Source organism: Hippoglossus stenolepis, chromosome 20, assembly GCF_022539355.2.
Source record: "Hippoglossus stenolepis isolate QCI-W04-F060 chromosome 20, HSTE1.2, whole genome shotgun sequence".
Classification (NCBI taxonomy): Eukaryota; Metazoa; Chordata; class Actinopteri; order Pleuronectiformes; family Pleuronectidae; genus Hippoglossus; species Hippoglossus stenolepis.
Window position 1 is genome coordinate 12,318,919 of NC_061502.1, and position 21,440 is coordinate 12,340,358.

The 21,440-nt window shown below is 41.2% G+C and overlaps 2 protein-coding genes across 2 annotated transcripts; both read left to right on the plus strand.

Annotated features, from left to right (window-relative positions):
- The first annotated feature begins 1,010 nt into the window (after positions 1-1,010).
- On the plus strand, positions 1,011-12,600 carry parp1 (poly (ADP-ribose) polymerase 1). The gene is made up of 23 exons (XM_035144494.2): positions 1,011-1,282; positions 2,590-2,752; positions 3,290-3,405; positions 3,493-3,707; positions 4,747-4,837; positions 4,945-5,061; positions 5,482-5,658; positions 5,898-6,060; positions 6,408-6,548; positions 6,664-6,903; positions 6,998-7,063; positions 7,155-7,287; positions 8,945-9,140; positions 9,234-9,362; positions 9,645-9,728; positions 9,843-9,965; positions 10,074-10,202; positions 10,298-10,396; positions 10,511-10,663; positions 10,787-10,914; positions 11,024-11,085; positions 11,262-11,376; positions 11,784-12,600. The coding sequence occupies exons 1-23, from the start codon at positions 1,160-1,162 to the stop codon at positions 11,863-11,865; spliced, it is 3,045 nt and encodes a 1,014-aa protein (XP_035000385.1). The 5' UTR covers positions 1,011-1,159; the 3' UTR covers positions 11,866-12,600.
- A 953-nt stretch (positions 12,601-13,553) lies between these two features.
- On the plus strand, positions 13,554-21,396 carry lin9 (lin-9 DREAM MuvB core complex component). The gene is made up of 15 exons (XM_035144697.2): positions 13,554-13,632; positions 14,905-14,937; positions 15,402-15,493; positions 16,567-16,677; positions 16,919-17,049; positions 17,402-17,527; positions 17,634-17,791; positions 18,036-18,169; positions 18,388-18,516; positions 18,871-18,972; positions 19,067-19,147; positions 19,231-19,356; positions 19,447-19,629; positions 20,136-20,233; positions 20,396-21,396. Exons 1-15 carry the CDS (start codon positions 13,602-13,604, stop codon positions 20,499-20,501), a joined length of 1,641 nt encoding a protein of 546 aa, XP_035000588.1. The 5' UTR covers positions 13,554-13,601; the 3' UTR covers positions 20,502-21,396.
- The last annotated feature ends 44 nt before the right edge of the window (positions 21,397-21,440 follow it).

Sequence of the window (21,440 nt, forward strand, 5' to 3'; positions counted from 1 at the left end):
CAACTCATCCTTCACTGAATAAACTGCAGTCAAAGCTTCAGGATCACTGAAGGAGACATAGAGATATAAATATACATAAACAAAAAGAGAAATGAGAGACAACAGCAGAATAAATATGATTTAAGGGCAGTTTTATTCTTATTTGTATATTTTTCGTTGACTCTGGTCTGGACGAGTTTTCTTAGCTCGATTCGCTGTGACTGAAAGTAGCGCGGGTAATCTACGGCGTCTCACTGATCGTCTATGATTACGGATGGCTCACTCGGTAGTAGGAACATTTCTCAGATTGAAGTTTTTTTTAGTGCAGGAACATGACGACTGGTGTTTATATTACTCAATTATATTGTCTTATCAAAATGGATTAATTGTCTAACTAATACAAATGACAATTATTGTATAACTAATAATTATATATATTTATAATGTATTATAGAAACACAAGTCCATAGAAGTGAATAATCGTTTTGAGAAGAATTCGACTGCACAAAAATAGAAAGAAAAAGCTAATGTTTTTCAATTATGTAAATTTTATCTGGATATAGTTCTAGGGGGCAGAATTATAAAATCCATCCACCAGTTTTTGCAAAAAAGTAAATAAAACATCTTCCTTTATAATATCAGAATTTGTTTGAAGCTGTTGTTGGCCAAAATATGAGATATTCAAGAAACCTGGTTTTTATTTATCTATTTATTTGTTTGTTTGTTCATTTCAAGTCTCAAGTTGACAGAGAAGGAGGAGTGAACACTGATATAAAGACCCTTAGTCACTGTTACCCATTGATATTATTATTGTTATTATTATTATTATTATTATTATTATTATTAGTAGTAGTAGTAGTAGTATTGATGATGATATTCATTATTCAGACTCAAGGTCTGGATAAATCACAACACAATATAGATTCAAATACATACAAAAAAACATTTTATGTATTTTATTTATGTATTTATTAATTAAACAAAGTGAGGCCTGTCTCAGAGGGAGGGAACAGCTGACGCTCTCTGGTGAGAATGTGTATGTGGAAACACGGGCAGAGTGAGACCTCTCCCCCTCCTCCTCACACGCGGGCTCGTCCTCTGGTCGCTGCTTGTGTCTCTGTGGGAAAGTTTCTGTCTCCGTCGCTGTTTCGTTTCGTTTTCTTCTCTGTGCCGAACAACCATGGCGGAATCTCAGGAGGACAAGCTGTACCGGGCCGAGTACGCCAAGAGCGGCCGGGCGTCGTGCAAGAAATGCAAAGAGAACATAGCGAAGGACTCGCTGAGGATGGCCATCATGGTGCAGGTGAGGCAGCGACGTGTGGAGCCGCCTCGCGAAGCAGAAAGCTGCCCTGCTAGCTTCCTCTCCGCCGCCGAGCAGTGCCTGCTCCGTTCAGTTCAGTCAGCGCTGTTAGCCTGTTAGCATGGGGGGGAAGCGTGGGTGAGTGTCCATGCGAGTTCAGCGGGTTTAGGCCCTCGTTAGCATTGAAATGGCTGACGCTGTCTTTGGAGTTTGATCACAAAGAGACACGGAGCCTTTCTTCAAGAGGGACGACTCCTCCTGCTCCTCCTACTCCTGCTGCTGCTGTGCATCTTTGTATCTGCATCCAGGCTGCGCTATACAGCCTAAAGTTGCATCAACATATATATTTTCATATCGATAATCACCATAACATTTGTCACAGAAGTATTCCTTTTGAAGTTGAAAGGCATTTTTAAGCTCAGTGATGCGTAGACCTTCTCACTGTGTTTATCCACACGCGTATGGATGCATATTGAACTTTAGTTGTTTTTCTGTTGCTGTGGTGATTGTTGATATTGTTTTGTGGCCCAGCCCTCACTGCTTAGAAGATGAAGTCACAACACTGCATTGCTACTAGTCTGCTGATCCTACAGAGGGAATTAATTAACTAAGAAGCTGATGTCAGTCCGCCTCCTCAGTCATGGTCCACGTTTCCAATCACTTGATTTCAATCAATCACATTTTATTTGTTTTGCCCATATTCACAAATCAGTTTGTCTCAGGGCTTTACAAGGTGCATCACCCTCAACCAAATACCTAATATACACATTAATAATAACAATAACAAACTTTTTATTTATTTGTGTAGCACCGTTCATACAAGAAGTGCAGCTCAAAATGCTTTACATGCAATATAGATAACAGTAAAACGTGTTTTAAATGTAATTAATTCGAGGGAACAGATTTAAGTAACATAAAAACAATTAAAATGATATTTAAAATAAAGTAAATAAATAATAAAATTCATAAAAACTGAAAAGGAAGAAAGTGACAAAAAATTAAAAGTGCATGAGTGCGGGCAAGAGCAAGATCTGGTTAAAGGCTTGAAGTAAAGAGAAATGTTTTAAGTTTTCTTTTAAAGACGTTTACAGAACTAACTTCTCTGATGTATATAAATCTAATTACACATGTCTTATGTCTTTTTAGTTTTTTATCTCTTTTCTAGTGAACTGTTGTTAAGATATGTTCAGGGGCAGAATTATATCACATTCGTGTGTGATGTTTGGAGGTTCCCATCTCACATCACCACTGGTTCACTGGAAACAAACAGTATAAAGTAACGCCTCTTCTTTTTGTTCTCTGTCCTCCAGTCCCCCATGTTTGATGGGAAGGTTCCCCACTGGCACCACTTCTCCTGCTTCTGGCTGCGAGCAGCAGCTCAGTCCACTGCTGACATTGGCGGGTACTCTGACCTCCGCTGGGACGACCAGGAGAAGGTCAAGAAGGCCATTGAAACTGGTGGAGCGACAGGAGGTCGGTACTCGGCTTTAGGCATTTGACTCACATCTCTATGTGTTGTAAAATGTCGCGCATACACACAACCCCAGTTTGCCTGTATGGAAATGGTCAAGCCAATAAATTAGCTTAACAGCATCTCAGGCCTCTGGCTCCTCACGTGAGCAGCTGACTTCATCTTTTACATCCCCCTGTTTGGCAAACATACGCTCTAACATTTTACATTCTTACCTAGACGCAATATGTGCTCTCATTAAATTACAGAGTTAACGTTTGTAAATACCTGCTGAAAAGGTGGAGAGAGGAGCATCACCATATAATGAAAAGTCACAACAAATGTGAAAAATTCTCGTATATGAAGATTTGTCATCTTGGGTGACTTTTACTAACTTTTATTAGTCAAACATAAAGTATATAAACTGCCTGTCTTACTTTGAAGCAAACATTTTGTTGATTTCTAAACACATAAATGAACATTATTTTTTTCACATGTGTAGAATTTCATTGCTTGATGCCACTGGCTGACTTGAAAACTGACTAATGTTCCTCTTGTAGGAAAAGGGGAGCAGAAGAGTGGAGCTAAAGGGGAGAAGACACTGAATGACTTTGCGGTGGAGTATGCCAAGTCGAACCGCAGCAAATGCAAAGGCTGTGAGCAGAAAATAGAAAAGGTTACCTATCAATTCCGTCTTCATGATATAGATATTAGATGTCCAGATGCTTTGCTAAATCCTCTGATGCTCTGGCCTTTCCTTCAGGATCAGATCCGTGTGTCCAAGAAGACAGTGGACGCAGAGAAGCCTCAGCTGGGTCTGATCGACCGCTGGTACCACACAGGGTGTTTCGTGAGCGGCAGGGAGGAGCTGGTCTTCAAACCTGAGTACAGTGCTGCCCAGCTAAAGGGCTTCAACGCACTGCGGGCTGAAGACAAGGAAGAGCTCAAGAAGAAGCTTCCTGCTGTGAAATCTGAAGGGTGAGATAACAAAGGAGGGATTCTTAATAATGTTTGTATAGGCAGAGTTTGCTTGTGATAGGATGTTGGTGATGTGCAGCAGCTTTTGCAGCACGGGACAGTGCGTGCAGAGCAGCAGGGAGCAGATGATGATGTTGAGCAGGATCCAGCAGATTGTGAAGAGGAAAAGAACAAGAAAAAGAGAGATCGCCGTCCTCATCTCGCGCTGCAGCCCTTGTTTGCCTCTCGCCTCTGCCACATTGCTTGATCATGTTTTGGGGTTTTGTCCCACAGTGGCACAGAACAGTAGATGCTGACTGTGGATAGAAAGGCGATTACGAGCTCAGCCGTCATGTACGCACCAATTCAGTAGGGGGAGGAGAAGAAGATGCGAGGATGCAGAATCTGTTGATGTGAAGGCAGATGGGATGAGTTTCTAATTTGCTGAAAAGAGTTTTCCATAGTCGTCCTAAAGAGAGAAATAAGGTTCCAGTAAGAATCCTAACATCTCCGAATTATGATGAAATGCACGAAACAGCTCAAATTACTCACTAGTGTTTAGTAACTGCTCCGGAAACAATGGACTCCATCACCACTTAACTGACAGCAGGGGTCCTGATTTACTTCACCCGCCCTCACATTAACGTCACATCTAATGTTTGAGTAAGACACTGTTTGATAGAAATCCCTTACTCCCTCATGATCTCACTAATTGTCAGATGAGGGCTGTTTGTTGTGTCTTTTGACAGAGACCGACTCCCACTGGGTGGTTATTAACTCAAATGTGAATGCTGGTGAGTCTAATGAGGAGCTAGTAAATATTTCTTGTCAGGGTGGAAGACGCCTGGGACTGAAGAGACATGTACCAGCTTATGTTTGTGTGTGTCCATTAACTGATGGGGCCCTAATGAATTTACTGAATAAAGGAAGGTGTCAGATTCTGGCATGTTTGTTCACAATATGGATCATCAAATGCTGTCTTTGGTTTGACCTCAATTAGAAAGTTAACTTAGAAAAAAAGTTTGAAACAAATAGCTTGAACTTGTTTTTTCTCTTGCAGAAAGCGTAAAGCTGATGAGGTGGATGGACCGTCAAAGAAACAGAAGAAGGAGGAAGAGGATGAGAGAAAAAAGCTGGAGGAGCAATTGAAGGTACATTTTTATCAATGTTTTTTAAAAAAATGTACTTTGGAATGAATGTCACACTATATTTGGAGATGATGTACTTGATGTGTTTTTGTGTTTGCGTGCATCCACAGAACCAGAGCCAGCTGATCTGGGGACTCAAGGACAAGCTGAGGAAATTTTGTTCCATTAACGATATGAAGGAGCTGCTGATTGCAAACCGACAGGAGGTTCCCTCTGGAGAGACCAATGTAAGAGACCTCAGCTCTTTCATTTTCTGTGGATCTAAATACTCACTGTATTCTGAATATTAAAGATCTCGATAGAAATGTTTAAATCACTTCTGTGAAAGGTTTCAAAAACGTTTTTTAATTCAGATCTGATTTTAAGGTTCAAGTGTAATGAGATCACAAAATTGTTTGTAATCGATCTGTAGATGAATGCTGTGTCTACTTTAGCCAGGCTAATTTAAATACATGTGTGAAATATTTATTCACAATATATGTAAGAAGATTTTGGTATCCAGCTTGTTGTATTTATTAATTTAGAACAAAACAAGGGTACAAAAAGGTCATGTTATTCAATCTTTTGTTAAACATTTAAAACTTTTTGTTACCAGAACCCTTGTTGTGCTAAATACAGATACAGTTATTGTGTTGTTTGATTGACAGGTGGTCGACTGCCTGGCTGACGGTATGGCCTTTGGCGCTCTCGAGGCCTGTAAGGAGTGCAAGGGCCAGCTGGTGTTCAAGGGTGATGCTTATTACTGTTCAGGGGACATTTCAGCTTGGACAAAGTGCGTGTACAAAACGGCAACACCCGAACGCAAGGACTGGGTCGTCCCCAAGGTAGGACACCTCATGGCTCTTTTTAGAGAACAGTTTTAGCTGCTTATATCACTAGTCATAGCCCGTCAGCAGCATTCAGGAAGAGAGTTTCCTTTTAGCAGATGCTGTAGCTAAGAGTGTGCTCTGATTGCCCTGTGGAGGACTGATGATAGGATATCCGTACAAAAATTAAGAAAAAGCTCTATTATTCCAGTTATATACAACTTCTACTGATTTCCTCTCCTGGCTTGTCCTTTCAGGAATTCAATGAGGTTCCTTTCCTTAAAAAGTTCAAGTTCAAGCGACAGGACAGGCTTTACCCCAAGGAGGCTCCCAGCCCAACCGTGGCAGCAGCCAAAGCCAAACCTCTGGCGAGTGCATCCGGTGCCCCGACTGAGCAACTGCCAGAGGGAGCACCTTCAGGTGAGAGAAGAGACCTGGAGGAGCATGTTACTATCCTGACAATGTCCATTAATATCTACATAACTGTGTTTTTTCTGTATGGTCAGATGGTGATTTTATTGCATTGAGATTGCACTGAATAAGCACGCTCATTTTTTTCTAACCTTGATATAAGGTTAGGTATAGGGCTGTGACGGTTACCGCAGTACTGCTTTTCCAGGATTATCATACAGAAGCCACGCAATTGGGTTATAGCAATCAAGTACTCAATAGTCAGCGGTTTCCACTGTACTAGAATTGATGGTAAAACGCCAAGCCGCGTTAGTATGTTGCTTTGTTATACCGGTGAGAATATTTTGGTCCCGTAGGCAAACCTCTGACGGGCATGAAACTGTTGGGGGTGGGTAAGCTGACCAAGAACAAGGACGATTTGAAGGCTGCTGTGGAGGAGTTGGGTGGAAAGATCACCAGCACAGGCAGTAAGGCCTCGCTCTGCATCAGCACCAAGAGTGAGTAGACGATCAATAAGAGAAATTATGATTTATTTATGATTTCATGTGCAACTTGCTTATCCACACTGAAAACATAATGTAAAATTCAACTTTTCCAACTTCTGACTCACAGAGGAGGTGGAGAAGATGAGTAAGAAAATGGAGGAAATGAGGGACGCTGGCGTGCGCGTTGTCTCTGAGGATTTCCTCACAGACATCAAGTCTTCGGGTAAAGCTCTTCAGGAACTGGTCTCCCTGCACGCCATCTCTCCGTGGGGCGCTGAGGTCAAAGTCGAGGTTCCGGCTCCCTCCGTGGCCTCCAAGTCTGGAGCGCTGGCTACGAAGAGCACAGGGAAAGTGAAGGAGGAGGAAGGTAAAGGATATTTGTTGCTGATAGTTGTTTATCTAAATGCTAGATCGTGTTTTAATGCGTCTCTCTTTAAATAATTGCATCTGCATTATTACAGTCGGTAGCAAAGCCAAGAAGATGAAGCTCACAGTTAAAGGAGGAGCTGCTGTGGATCCAGATTCAGGTACTTGGGGCGAACCCTACGTTGAATAAATCATCTTTGTCCTTTTTATCTTCTGTCTTTAATTGGTGTTTCTTATTTTTGTTTTTTTTAGGTCTTGAGAACAGCGCTCATGTCCTGGAGCAGAGCGGGAAGATGTACAGTGCTACGCTGGGTCTCGTGGACATTGTCAGGGGGACTAATTCCTACTATAAACTGCAGCTGCTGGAGGATGATGTGCAGAAAAGGTAATGTCGCCTCTTTTGTCTTCGTGTACAGGCTGTTCAAAAAAGTATTCAGGTCTGAAAGAGAAGCGACAAACACAAACCTGACTAGTTACAGGATTTTATAATTAGGGCCCGAGCACCTACGGTGGGAGGCCCTATTGTATTTCGAAGGATTTTTATTTCCCTTTTGGGGATTTTTCAGGGCCTAGACATGCTCAAATTCATACCAAAGTTTGCAGGAAATTCAAAACCCCAAAAAGTAATTGTATTCTGGAGTAATTTGAAATGGGCGTGGCAAAATGGCTCAACAGCGCCATCTAAGGAAAAGCCCCTCAGTTAGCTTTCACCGATCTTCACAAAAATCGGGACACCTGTGTATCATGACCAGACGCACAAAAAGGTCAAGAGGTGCATTGTGAAAATCACAACAGGAAGCCCGTCATTTTGGAATTAGTTTTCCACATTTTTACTTTGGCGAACTTGTCCCAGGGCTTTCATCAGATCAACTTCATATTGAGATGAATGTCATCTCAACAAGATGGAGATATAAACTACCTCGAATTTTGTGTTTTCGTCACACGGTGTGACCGTGGCGTGGCGTCAAAGTTTGATTACATGATACAAAACACGAGGTTGTGTATCTCAGACATGCATGATCCAATCGAGTCCAAACTAGACATGTAAGACAAGAGTCCCGGCCTGATGACATCTACACAGAAATCATGACTTAAAATCACAGCGCCACCTGCTGGCTACAGGAAGTGACATGTTTTATACTTTGATGAACTGCTCCTGGCTGCTTTACAATATACAGCTCAAATGAGCTGAGACAAGTCATTGGATCATGGTCAGAATTGTGACATTTCCTCAAACCATGTAAACTTTGAGGTGCGGCGAAGGTTCATCCTTCGCCAAAGGAGACGATGTTGTCATAACTCCAGTGTGCATAGTCCTATCACTGCCAAACTTCTGTCTCAAGATCAGAGACCAAGCCTGAACAGCTCTGTGTCAATATTTCCTCAGTGTCATAGCGCCACCTACTGATTCGCCATGAAACAGAAAGTACTTTGTGAATCCACTCTGCATTATCCAACCGGCTCCGAACTACTGACCTATGATCACAATCCTGACCTGAACAGCTCCATATATTAATATTAGTGCAGGGTCATAGCGCCACCTACTGATCAGTGTGATAATTAAGTTGTTGTAACATTGTCCAATTGACACAAAATTGCTCACGCTACATCAGAGCCCCTACTTGAACAGATCTATTAGTCTGTAGGTAATAATAGTGATGGCGCCACCTACTGGCAACAGGAAGTAAGCTTTGTTTTACAACTATCATTCGATTTACATAAAATGTTCACAGTGTGATGTGCAATTGATAGCGTGGACCGTAATGAGCAATTAGCAGGCAAGGATCGACATCGCGTGACGGACGCAGGAAGTGAAGCGTTTATCCTTGCCGCAGTGCGCAAAACGCATGCAACGCGGAGACGTGCGCTTGGTCATTGATCGCTCTCTCCACTAACCGCAACAGGCTTCAAAACGTGTGTGCTCGGGCCCGTTAGTGCTACAACGTAGCCCTAGTTTTATATGATATTTTAATGTATCGGCTGCAATGCTGCTTCACCTCTATCCAAAGTCTAACATGACTGTCTCGGCCATCTACCTGCAGGTACTGGGTATTCAGGTCCTGGGGCAGAGTGGGTACAACCATCGGAGGAAACAAGCTGGACAAGTTTCATGATAAGAACTCGGCAATGGACAACTTCCTGAGTGTTTACAAGGAGAAGACGGGCAACACCTGGAGCTGCTCCAACTTCACCAAATATCCCAATAAATTCTACCCGCTGGAGATTGACTATGGACAGGTACACACCAACACAAAAAAAATATGCAGCAGATATCACAGTGTATAAACTGTACCTTACTAGCTTTTATTTGTTCTGCATAATTCTGGGCAGGATGAGGAGGCGGTGAAGAGGCTGACGGCCAGCGCTGGCACCAAGTCCAAGCTCGAGAAACCCGTGCAGGACCTGATCAAGATGATCTTTGATGTGGAGAGCATGAAGAAGGCTATGGTGGAGTTTGAGGTAAGAAAGCAACAAGAACAAGAAACCACGTTAGATTAGATATTCTGTATTGTCCCCAAAGGGAAATTGTCTTTGCACAGTAGACGGGTCGTTTAGTTTTTATCCCAAGTGAAACAAAAAAAAAACAGCCTTCATCTTATCACATCCCATGTTGGTGTGGGGGCATTTGTTGAGATGTTTTGTTTATAATTTAATTTTGTATCACCATCACAAAATTGAGTGTGTATTATTCCTTTACGTGTTCCACTTACACAAAGCTTACATCACATTTCCTGTTTTCAGATTGACCTCCAGAAGATGCCCCTTGGAAAGCTGAGTAAGAGACAGATCCAGAGTGCGTACGCTCTCCTCACTGACGTCCAGCAGGTCGGTACCCGGTTACCTTCAAAAAGAGTCATGTGACAAATTTCTGTCGTTGGACCATATCTCTGCCATTTATCCTAATTATACATTAAGTATATTATTCCTTTTTCATCATAGGCTGTGTCGGATAGTCTGCCAGAGGCGCAGATACTGGATCTCTCCAATCGCTTTTACACCCTGATACCTCACGACTTTGGCATGAAGAAACCTCCACTGCTCAGTAACCTTGACTACATTCAAGTAAGGGCACACATACTGTGCAATCCTCTTTTTTACAATCTCAATAATATCCCAGCACAGAATTTAAAATGTGGATGGATTAATACATCTGTATTCATCTGTGTTCAGGCTAAAGTGCAGATGTTGGACAACCTGTTGGATATTGAAGTGGCGTACAGTCTGCTAAGAGGAGGGGCCCAGGATAATGAGAGCGATCCCATCGACATCAACTATGACAAACTCAAAACCAAGATTGAGGTTTGTCCTATTTTCTCTGGGAGTAATAATCAGTGTGGTCGCTCTAGAGATTATGAACGAGAAAGACAACAGTATGTGATCTCTTTATTTTACAGGTTGTTGACAAGACCACGAAGGAGGCTGAGATCATTACGCAATATGTTAAGAACACCCACGCAGCTACACACAACACTTACACTCTGGAAGTGCAAGAAGTAAGTCACTATTAGGAGAAAAGAATCTAAAGAAGATAAACATGTTATTTGCTGTCGTGCTCGCAGTGTAATTGTTTGTTATAAGTGATAAATTATCAACTTGTATTCTTTCAGATCTTTAAAATTGTCCGTGAAGGCGAGCGCCAGAGGTACCGTCCCTTTGAGGAGCTACACAATCGCCAGCTACTGTGGCACGGTTCTCGTGCCACCAACTACGCTGGTATCTTGTCTCAGGGTCTTCGTATCGCCCCCCCAGAGGCCCCAGTGGTGCGTGGTGTTCATTACACTGTGTTCAAGATTCACTGCTGTTTATTAATAAAAATAAGAAATCAAGTTTTTCCAGTTAATTTGCTAACGTACGACTCTGCTTCTCTCTCTCTCTCTCTCCAGACTGGTTACATGTTTGGCAAAGGTGTGTACTTTGCGGATATGGTGTCCAAGAGTGCAAACTACTGTCACACCTCCCAGTCAGACCCTGCCGGTCTCCTTCTGCTGGCTGAGGTTGCCCTTGGCAACATGTGAGTAATAGTCTCAGTTCTTACATCCTGTATCTCAGCTTTTTTTAGTGTCTCATTAAATATGTTTGTGAGGGGGATGTTAATAAATGTATCTTTTTTTTCACTGCAGGCATGAACTGAAGAAGGCCTCCCACATTACTAAAGTACCTAAGGGCAAACACAGTGTTAAAGGTGAGAAACTGTTGTGAACACAATTATTTAATGTTGAATAATGTAGAATAATTGTGTAATTATTTTTTAATTATACAAACAGCAGATCAGTGGAATTATAGCTCCATGCTCCATTAATGTGAAGAATAATTCAATATTTTTGAAAGCCAAGTGCCAACATCTCTCTTTCTTTTCAGGTTTGGGTAGAACTGCTCCTGATCCAAGTGCTTCTGTCACTTTGGACGGGGTGCAAGTGCCTCTGGGAAAAGGAGCCCACACTAACATTGACGACACAAGCCTACTTTACAACGAGTATCCTTTTATATTCATCTTCTTGTGTGTGATTTTGGAAAATAGCTTTGTTATGTGCCTCTTCCTTTTACGCTATACAAATAATTATTTAACACTAGTATGTGGTGCATAGCCAAAACGTTTGTCAGTACATATTACATTACATATTGGTCCTGACATTGAATAAACTCACATTTTCCATTAGCTCTCATCACCAAAAGCTCTCAAATCTAATTGTCTTTCCAAGTTGACATCCTCGTCGGCTTCTACTACGTGTAAAGCACCTCTTTCTCATCCTGAGATTTTGAGTCTCACATCTGTTTCATCAATATTCAGGAGAATGTCAAGAGCTCAGTGCATGTGTGAAAGCAGCGTACTTTGTATGAAACAATTATTGTTTTTGTTTTCCTTAACCGCTGCTCCTCCAGGTACATTGTGTATGACGTAGCGCAGGTAAATATGAAGTATCTCCTGAAGATCAAGTTTAACTACCAGACGTCCCTGTGGTGAGAGGAGCTGTGTCCGAACCTCCTCCAGTAAAAAAACAAAGACCGCAGCTGCCTCCAAACGCCCGGGCTTCATTCTCTGCAACAGAAGATGTTTGGTAAAGGAGTGATGCCACGCTACCCTTTACAATGGTCATCGGAAATCTCTAGTCACTTTATTTCTCTTTTATCAGGTTTACTAGCCGGCAGACTTCCTTAGTTTTTTTATTAGGTACTTAAATACCTAATTCTGACTCATAAGACTGCAGTTCACAGCTCAGCACAGTCGCTGAAGCTTGGTGCATACTACATAGAAAGGTTTTGGTTTAGAGATGAACGTCAGAAATGTTAGTTTTTCTGTCTCACGTGATTATTTTGAATAAGAGATGGGTCTTATTTCTTCATTCTTTTAAAACTGTAGGCGTATTACTGCAAAAATTAATAGCTCTGGTCCAGTCAGATGCATAAACCACGGTTTGTATGTTGCAAAGGTTCCCCAGTAAAACAGCCACTGAGACAAACATTTTGTAGACTGTTGGTTTCAAAGATACTGAACAAGGTTTGACCTGTGTATATATATGTGTTTTGTTGTCTCTCAAGCCGTCTTCCTTGCTGAACGTTAAAAAATAAACAGCTTAGTTCATGTTTATGTAAAGTATTCTGTGAAAGAAAGAACTGCCGTCATATGTGCTACACTTTTTCCTAGAGATTTTTTTCATGCTTATCTCAAACAAAATAAAACATTTGAGAGAAAATGTCACATCTGTGTTGGCAAATCCTATTTTCTTGTACTGCATGTTGGAGTCTAATTCTATCTCGGGGGAAGCATAAATCTTGGAAGTTTTTCTAACTAGTAAGTTGTTGGCTTTATTACCTCTTCCAAGAAGGTTATGTTTTCATCTGCGTTTGTTTGTATGACTACACAAAAACTACTGGAAGGTGTGAGGTATTGGTCAGGAAATACCACATTTTGGTGTAGATCCAGTTTTTTTGGTGTTTTTTTTTTTCACTTTTAACATTGTGAGATGGGGCTTTTTTGTTGACTTCTCCGAATAATTTGTGGATAATAAAAGTCTGACATGTTGATGGGACTTAAAGTCATGAGTGTGTGCAGAACCAAAAATCAATTGAATTTAAATGTGGTTGGCTACTGTCGGCCTCATGCAGGTGACCTGAGTGACCTCGTTTCCTTTAGGGCTCTCTCTCTTCTCTCCTGTGGGAACCGGGACAGGTCAAAGGTCGAGGTCAGATAGGAATATGTATTTCATGAGCCTCGGGACTACTGAGGATGTCCGATTGAGTTTATTGTTTTAGTCGAGCTGTATTTTTAACCATCACAATCCAAACCTGGCGTAGATAGACAGAAATAAGACTTAACTCATTTTCTGGTTTTGTAGATAAAACTAGAGGAAAATGTTTAAATGTGAATAAAACATTGACTCATCTATTCCAACAATAAAGGGAAATTAAACATCCCGGTGAAAGCAAAGTGTTTTGTTGTATGAAACAATGGACGGGCTGCTGCTGAGTCCACTTTATTTAAATGTACATGAAACCAGTTCCCAAGCGCTCCCCCTGACGTTTTATGTGCAAAGACAGATTTACAAGAAGCGAATAAGACTTGATGTGTAAACGCGTCATTAAAAGTTCCCGAATCCGATGATTGATTAGATTTTATTTCTCAAATCGCCCTCCAGACTGCGTCCCGACCCAGAATGCATTTTGACAAGGTCTTTGAAAAAGCGGCGCGGCTAATTCAAGATGGCGGAGATGGACCAGCTGTTAGACGAGAGTGAGTAACAACACAAATTCAAGGAGTTCTGCGGCGCCAGCACACAAAGGTCCCCCGGCTGGTAGAAATACACATTTGGCGACGAGCCGCTCCTCCTGCACATAATGTAACAGCCTAAGTTGTATTTGGAGTTCGTGAAGTAGAATTTAAGACGCAAAGAGATACCGGTTTGTCCGGTCGGCTAACGCTTGCTAGCACCAGAGGCTAACCATGGCTAATGTGGGAGTTGAGCAAGTTACTTTAGCCCGACCGGGTAAACAAATAACGTTAGCTTAGCTGCGAGCTAACGTCTGCTAACCCCACACCGTGCGCAGCAATAACAAAAGGGGCAGCTGCTACGCCTCTATTTCACATAATACACATGCTAACCGCTAGCTGCCTGCCTCGTCCAGTGCTTCGGTCCTCCGTGGCACCGCACTGGCATTTAACGGTGGTTAGCGCTGGTTGTGGTTACATGGTGACGCTTTGTGTTGACAAGCTGGTGGAGGTAAGTTAACACCTGAAATAATCGCGTTACTCGGCGCAATCGCAGTTGATGTTGCTCGAACACTTCTCCAGGTTGGTAAACCCGAGGTACCGTTAGCTTGCTCGGCTCGTACCTTTTTGATATGATCTGGCCAGCTGATGTTGTACCCGGGCTTGACAGCTCAAACCGGGGGTAAAGGCCTAACAGACTGCGCTAGCATCCACAGCATCGAACCCGGGTTTAACCCAGCTGTCTGGTGTCGGTGGTGTAAAGCACAGTCTGGCACACATCAGCCATTTACATGCGTTTATTTTGATGATCAGAGAAAATGTATCGTAGTAAATCAAAACTATCAAGCATGGTGTGATTATCCTTCTCATCGCAGTGGAATGATTCATTACAGGTTTACAGCATTTTTATAGTCAGTGTAATAGCTCATTTGTGAGTTTATTACGACCAACTAGCTAAAACTAACACAGACTAATCCATTTGATTATAAGAATAATGTTGACAGGGGTTCCTATTGTTATGCCCACCCTGTTCAAATCAATTGGTGCAACACTCCCACTTCTTTGTGTAATGTAGTACAGCACCACAGATGACATCTACCTGAATGACTCTGCTTGTCCCTTTTAACAGGTTTAACAAGAACTGAGCATTATGACTGTGGTTAATGTGGCGTTTATTACAGAACAGTTGTATTAGACTACAGTGTTCCGCATGCACTGGCAACTGAGTTCATGGGTGGTTTAATGCTGTTGGTGTGATACTTTGGATTGATGTCGCCCAATTTCCCTTTTCCTCAGGTTCCTCAGCTGAGGCACTTGTCAGTCTAAAAGGTAATGTGGTCACTTTCTGTGTCTATCATTCTCTTGTTTTGTTCTTGGCACCGTGTGTGCTGTCACATTGAGAACTACTGGAAACTTCAGGGTCATTCCTCATGCAGAATCATACTTACACTCTTTTCTTATTTTTCTCTTTATCCCATCTGTATGTTGCCTGACATATGCTATTGGTTTCCTGTTTAACCTTAAGTCCCTCATTGGATTAGACCTCCATGACCCGCCATAATGACAAGCTGACAGTGACAACCAACACCACTTTAAACAGCCTTCTATACAGTGGAAGTAATTGTCATAATTGTTTCCAATGCAGTTTTGTCTCTTTATCTGCAAAAATAACAATATGTTCAATTTAGAAAATCCTCTATTCCAGAACATTTATTTGCATTTTTTGAGATTTGAGTAGTGTTTTTTCTGGTGGTCTTGCCCTATTTTAAATAAATGCATTGGTTTCCTTACAGAGGGTAGTTTGTCCAACACTCTGAATGAAAAGAACAACTTCCCAAGAGCTCACAACACCAGGGGACGACATTCCTCCCTCACAATGGATACAGTAAGAGACATGATGTTATCTGTTAGTTTTAAACTTGTGAAGAGGAAGTAATAGAGGAGATAACATATTATATGAATGCTTAAACCATAAGTTTAAACCATAAGATAAAAGCATGACACAAATGCAGAACTAAGATTCAAAGTTATTTGGCATTATCTGTTACACAGTAATGATCTTATTTATAATATAGAAGTGTTGTTGGTTTGATTATATTATCTGGTTGCTGCCCATTGATGATCTTATCAGCTGCTGTTGAGTCCTGTCTTTGCAATTGTCTACTCTACCGGAATTGTTTAGTAAATGGCTTCATTAAGTTTCTATATTAGTGTGATGTTGGAACTGAAGCCTGAACGATTTATCAGTTGAGCCATAAAAAACAAACAATATGAGCCTTTCACAGAGTTATCAGTGTCAGCAGTTTATGGTTAAACTTGTTTGTCATAAGGGTTAGATAACTACATCTTAGGAATCATTGCAACATGTATATCAACCAATATATCAGTATGGGGCAATTTCTACTCCCTAATATTAGTATCGGCATCTGGCCCCAGAAATCCATATCTGTCGGGCTGTGGTTGAAATACAGTGTTCCACATGCACCTGGTTTGTATCTGTTCCTGTGCAAATCTTTGCTCCTAAATAAAGTAGTAGGCAGATTTTCTGAATGTCGATGGGACAGTTTGGAAATGTTATGCAAATAGTACAAGAGATAGTGTATTACATACTGCATCCCAGAGCAATGTGGGGTGGTGTGCTAGAGGTCGGTATTTCACCTCAACAGAAAATTATTTGTGTCTGAAAGGTTAAATCTGAAGTTCACAGCATCGATTCCTTATCATTAATACCATTGTGTGCATATATTTGTCTGAATATCCTCAATTTGTATTGCCTGATTCTGGTGCATTGTTTAAACCATATTTTCTGCACACAAAAGGCAAATAATTGGCTCAGATTTTTTCCTCCTGCATTTTAAATATATATCTTTTCAAGTTGTAGAATAATGCAATAATGGCTTTTTTAGTCTTCCAGTATTGGTTCCCTTCATAAACTCCTGTCCACGTTTGTCCTTCCAGCCCACAAGGAGCTCAAAGAGGAGCCGGTTGTTTCGGGAGGAAGATGAGACGCCACAGCGTCTCCCCTCTAGATCCCCTCGGAGGAGCCAGAGGGTCAGCACCACACCACAGGTCAAGCCCAACCCGAATAGTTGTAATGTTAAGCTTATGTGGCCAGCAGAAAAAAAAAATAATTTTCTATTCAACCAACTCTGGCTGCCATTTAATATCCTTGTGTCGCAACTTCCAAAAACATACTAATAGATGTCCTTGTTCTGATCATGTCCAGTTTGTCTATTAACAAGGAGATGGTAGTCAATGGCTAAACCTCTGTCAGCATTAAAAATGTCTGTTTTAATGTTTTTCTTCACAGAAGTTTTCTAATGTGGTGACACCTGATAAAAAGGCATCCCAGAAAATAGGGCTGAGGTTAAGAAACCTCCTAAAGCTCCCCAAAGCCCACAAATGGTGCATCTATGAGTGGTTCTATTCCAACATTGACAGGTAAGGTCCTATTTTCACCATTAGGAGATAATAATGTTAAACAGAATAAATACGAGAAAGAAGAAAATAGGCTGCCTGTACATGTGGTCCGAGTTCTGCTTGTTATAACATTAAGACTTTCTTCAATTTCATGCCAGTAAAAACCCTGAAGACATTTACTTTTAAATGATACCACTTATTTATATTGTTGAAGTGACTTTTAACTTTGATATTATTCTAATGTTAGAACAATATATCCAGACTTGCAGAAACCTGATTAGCTGTAACTGAGTACATTAAAGCTTAATTTTTTGGTTAATATGTTTCCCTCTAAAGTAAATATTTTTCTGCTATCTTTTCTCCTTTCTTCCAGACCTCTTTTTGAGGGGGACAATGAATTCTGCCTGTGTCTCAAGGAGTCTTTCCCCAACCTGAAAACAAGGAAGCTGACAAGAGTTGAGTGGGGAACAATCAGGAGACTGATGGGGAAACCTCGACGGTACGCTTTGATGTTTACACTTTATTTTTCCCAACACCGTCTCCCAGAAGACGTAATCTTCAAGAAGTAATCATGTCAACCCACTATGCTCTTCTGTCCCGTCAAGGTGTTCGTCCGCATTCTTTTCTGAAGAGCGAACAGCACTGGAGCAGAAGAGAAAGAAGATGCGCCTGCTGCAGCAAAGAAAAATTTCTGACGTGTCCAACTGCAAAGACCTTCCAGATGAAATCCCCCTGCCTCTCATCATAGGAACCAAAGTCACTGGTTAGATTCCTGAAATGTTGACTCATTACAATATTTTCCAGTAGACTGATCATTTTATTTCTGATTTGTGATCACAAAAATTGGGTTACCACAACCAAATATTTTTCTGACTGATAAAAATGAAAGACATAAACATTATTTACAGTGACTGAAAAGCCTTTATCTTATAGGCTGGAAATCTGCAACTCAGGATGTCCCATACAAATGTTATTACCAGTACCGATTCATTTTTTCCTTCCAACAGCCCGACTCCGAGGTGTCCACGATGGGTTATTCACGGGGCAGATTGATGCGGTGGACACCAGTGCAGCCACCTATCGCGTCACCTTTGACCGCACTGGCCTGGGAACACACACAGTGCCTGACTATGAAGTCCTGGTAAGATTTGCCTGTTGTCTTGTTAAGATAACAACAGTGTTTGAGGATATAAACACAATTTGTGTTTTCAGCTTCATTTAAATTTGTTGCAACTTTTATAATGCAGTGTAATTAAACATTAACAAAAAAGAAAAAGACAAAACATGAAGTTGTACAATAGCTAAGGAGTTTCTAGATACATTCTTATGCATCCATTGCTGATTTGTTTTTTTCCCCAGAGCAATGAGCCCAATGAGACGATGCCCATTTCAGCCTTTGCCCAGAAGCACCGGACAACACGATACATGCAAAACCTCATGACTCCACCAAGAGGGCCCTACCCAACTGCTGCTACTCCTGTCCTTATGGTAATTTGAGCCTACATCTGAAATTCCAAAACAGAGAAAAACGAAAAAGAATTTGATACGCCGGAGGAGACTGTGTTCTGTACCAACAGACTTAACCCCTTAAAAGCATGACCAGGTCTCACAAGTGAATTTTGAAATATCTAGTCTTTAGAGGACTTAAGAAGAAGACAGATGAGCCTGTGTCAAAAAAAAGACAGAATTCAAAGTTTTTAAAGATTTGTTTAAAATCTTATGAATTGATCTGATGATTGTCATGCTGCAAATTCAAACCAATTCTTTAGAAATAGTTCACATCTCATACCATAGCTTGCTTATGAAGATGAATGACTGCATTGTCCAATTTTTTATTAACAGGACAATGACACTCTTATCAACCAATCGCCGTGGGGGAACAAACTGCCTGGTGCCGAGGGAGATACTCTGGGAGGGTTTCCTGTCAAGTTCCTTGTCCAAGTGGTAAATCCTGTCAGATGGAGATCTTAAAGGTGACATCCTTACACTTTTTAAACTTTTGTTCTAACAAATCCTGTCTCAATTTTTCCACGATTAGACAAGGCTGTCCAAAATCCTCATGATCAAAAAAGAGCACATCAAGCAGTTGAAAGAAATGAACACAGAAGCAGAGAAGCTGGTACAGTGATATTTTTAAGAAGTTTCTTTAACACATGAAATGCTTCTGCTTCAAGTCCACTTAACTATGTTTTGTGTTTTAAGAAATCGTACTCGATGCCTATTGACCTGGACTTCCAGAAGAGATATGCAACAACAGTGCTCGAGCTGGAGCAGCTCAATAAAGATCTGAACAAGGTGCTGCATGAAGTTCAGCAGTTTTGCTGTGAGGTAAGTCAGAAGATGCAGTATAATACAGTATAGTACAGTATAGTGCAGCCCTCTTTATAAGGTGTAAATCAACAACGTGTGTGTGTGCAGCTTGCTCCGGATCAGGGCATGGTTCCAGCCGACCATCCCACAGAGCTGCGGAAGCGTAGTGAAGAAGAGGCCCAGCAGATGGTGCAGCTGGGCAACTCGCTGAAGGACGGCCAGCCGAGCGTGACAAGCCCCAGCCTCACACACCTCATCTCCCGCCTCACTGCTCTGCTCCTACAGATCAAGGTGGAGGATGTATAAACACTCTGCTGCTGCTATCTACAACTTCAATCATACTTTTAAAACAGTGTTTAGCACTTAAATTTTCTCTGTCCAGAAGAATGTTTTAGCTCCATATCAGTGATAATCCCCGTCCATTAAACACATTTAAAAATGCAGATTACGTGGCAGTCATGTACACTGGGCATGTGCAGTGTAAACAGGAAGCAGATTGTTTAGTTAATAGAAGATAGAAAATACTATGAACGAGAAATAACAATGGTGAAAAGTAAGAGCAGGGATTTCTTCTCTTGGAGAACAGTGTTTACAGCGTTATGCCTTCACTACTTGCAGTTATGGGGACAGCAGTGTTTCCCGAACTTCTCCGTTGAACTCTGTTAAATTTGAACCTATGTCTCGAAATGCGTAATGGGTTTCTTTCTGGTTGAAATGTATTTGTTTATATTTCTAAAATGAAAAGCAATTCAGAGGTATTAATTACATGGTGACGCTTTTCTTCTGGTTTGTTTCAGTGTCTGGCAGATGGAGGAGACCTGAATTCATTTGAGTTTAAATCCCTAACAGACTCCCTGAATGACATTAAGGCATCAATTGATCCATCCAACCTCAGGTAAATGACCCTGCAATGTTTCTAGCTGTGCTGCTGTGCAGTCCAATAGATAGAACGGCCCATAACTTTATATGTGATCAAATCTCAAGCACAAGCAACGTTCTTTTCCTCGTACTATATAAGTCAGATTCACTTATGTTTTTGCTTCTTGTGTCTTTCCAGTTGCTTCCAGAATAACGTTGAGATCCACGTGGCGCACATCCAGAGTGGCCTTAGTCAGCTGGGCAACCTGCATGCATTTTCTGCCAACAACACCAATGCAGTCTGAGTACTGGCATCATCCTTACCCAACGCAGGTGCACACACACACAAACAAAACGTGTGGTCCATTAGTTCTGTCTTTTGAGGTGGAGTCTGCGAACAAAAGCCTGCGCAGGGTGTCGTGGACCCCCCACACAATCAGAATTTGGATGCCCCAGTGAAACGACTCTGTCCAGGTTCCTGAAGCTTCGCAAAAGAACAGGAGGATGTCATGAGGATATTTTACCCATCCGTTTTTATTGTATGAAAATGTTTGTGCGCCCAATTGATCACAAACCTGAAAGTCTTTCACTTTTCTCTCGCCACAAATCCATTTCTCCATACTCGCTACGGTTATTTATTGGTTTCATGTGCCAAACATTGATTCTTACAGTTTTTATCCATATTTATTTATTTTTGAGTAGGTGTGTATGGTTATGAAACAATATTTTGCTATCTCTAAAAGTTCCCCCGCTGTTATGTGTTGTGTACTGTTGCTCCACTGATGGTAAGCACAGGGGAGGCTAAAGAATGTTTTATAAAAATTGTTTATTGTAGATAATTGTACAATATCTCTGATTCTTAGGACTGTTGTCAATATTTCTGTGTATTCAGAAATGACTTTTGTAATTTTGTGTGCACTGAAAAGAGATTTTGGTATTTTTATAAAGGAGAACTCTGGGGTTTTGATGCCTTTTACTCACTTAGACGAACTTAGCGTTTCCACATTCGGCATGGCTGTTGCTGCAACCCCCACACACACACACACACGAAGCCTGCTTCACCGATGTAACCCTGAAAATTGAAGTCGACAGATTTTTCCTAGAGAACCTCCTTTTTCAGTTTTGTAAAGTTGTATATGAGAGTGCCTCAGGGCAATTGTATATAAATGTTTCTTTTTATATTAAACATAATATTGCAAAGCAGTATCTGGTTTTTTACTTTTTAGTCTTTATTATCAGGTGAA

What these genes read in the sequence shown, in the direction of transcription:
- parp1 (XM_035144494.2), top strand. Translation starts at nt 1,160, where the DNA reads ATGGCGGAATCTCAGGAGGACAAGCTGTACCGGGCCGAGTACGCCAAG. An exon ending in AACTGGTGGAGCGACAGGAG is followed by an intron (nt 2,753 to 3,289) that starts GTCGGTACTCGG and finishes TTCCTCTTGTAG; the next exon opens with GAAAAGGGGAGCAGAAGAGT. An exon ending in GTGAGCAGAAAATAGAAAAG is followed by an intron (nt 3,406 to 3,492) that starts GTTACCTATCAA and finishes CCTTTCCTTCAG; the next exon opens with GATCAGATCCGTGTGTCCAA.
- lin9 (XM_035144697.2), top strand. Translation starts at nt 13,602, where the DNA reads ATGGCGGAGATGGACCAGCTGTTAGACGAGA. An exon ending in CTGATGGGGAAACCTCGACG is followed by an intron (nt 17,528 to 17,633) that starts GTACGCTTTGAT and finishes TGTCCCGTCAAG; the next exon opens with GTGTTCGTCCGCATTCTTTT. An exon ending in CATAGGAACCAAAGTCACTG is followed by an intron (nt 17,792 to 18,035) that starts GTTAGATTCCTG and finishes TCCTTCCAACAG; the next exon opens with CCCGACTCCGAGGTGTCCAC.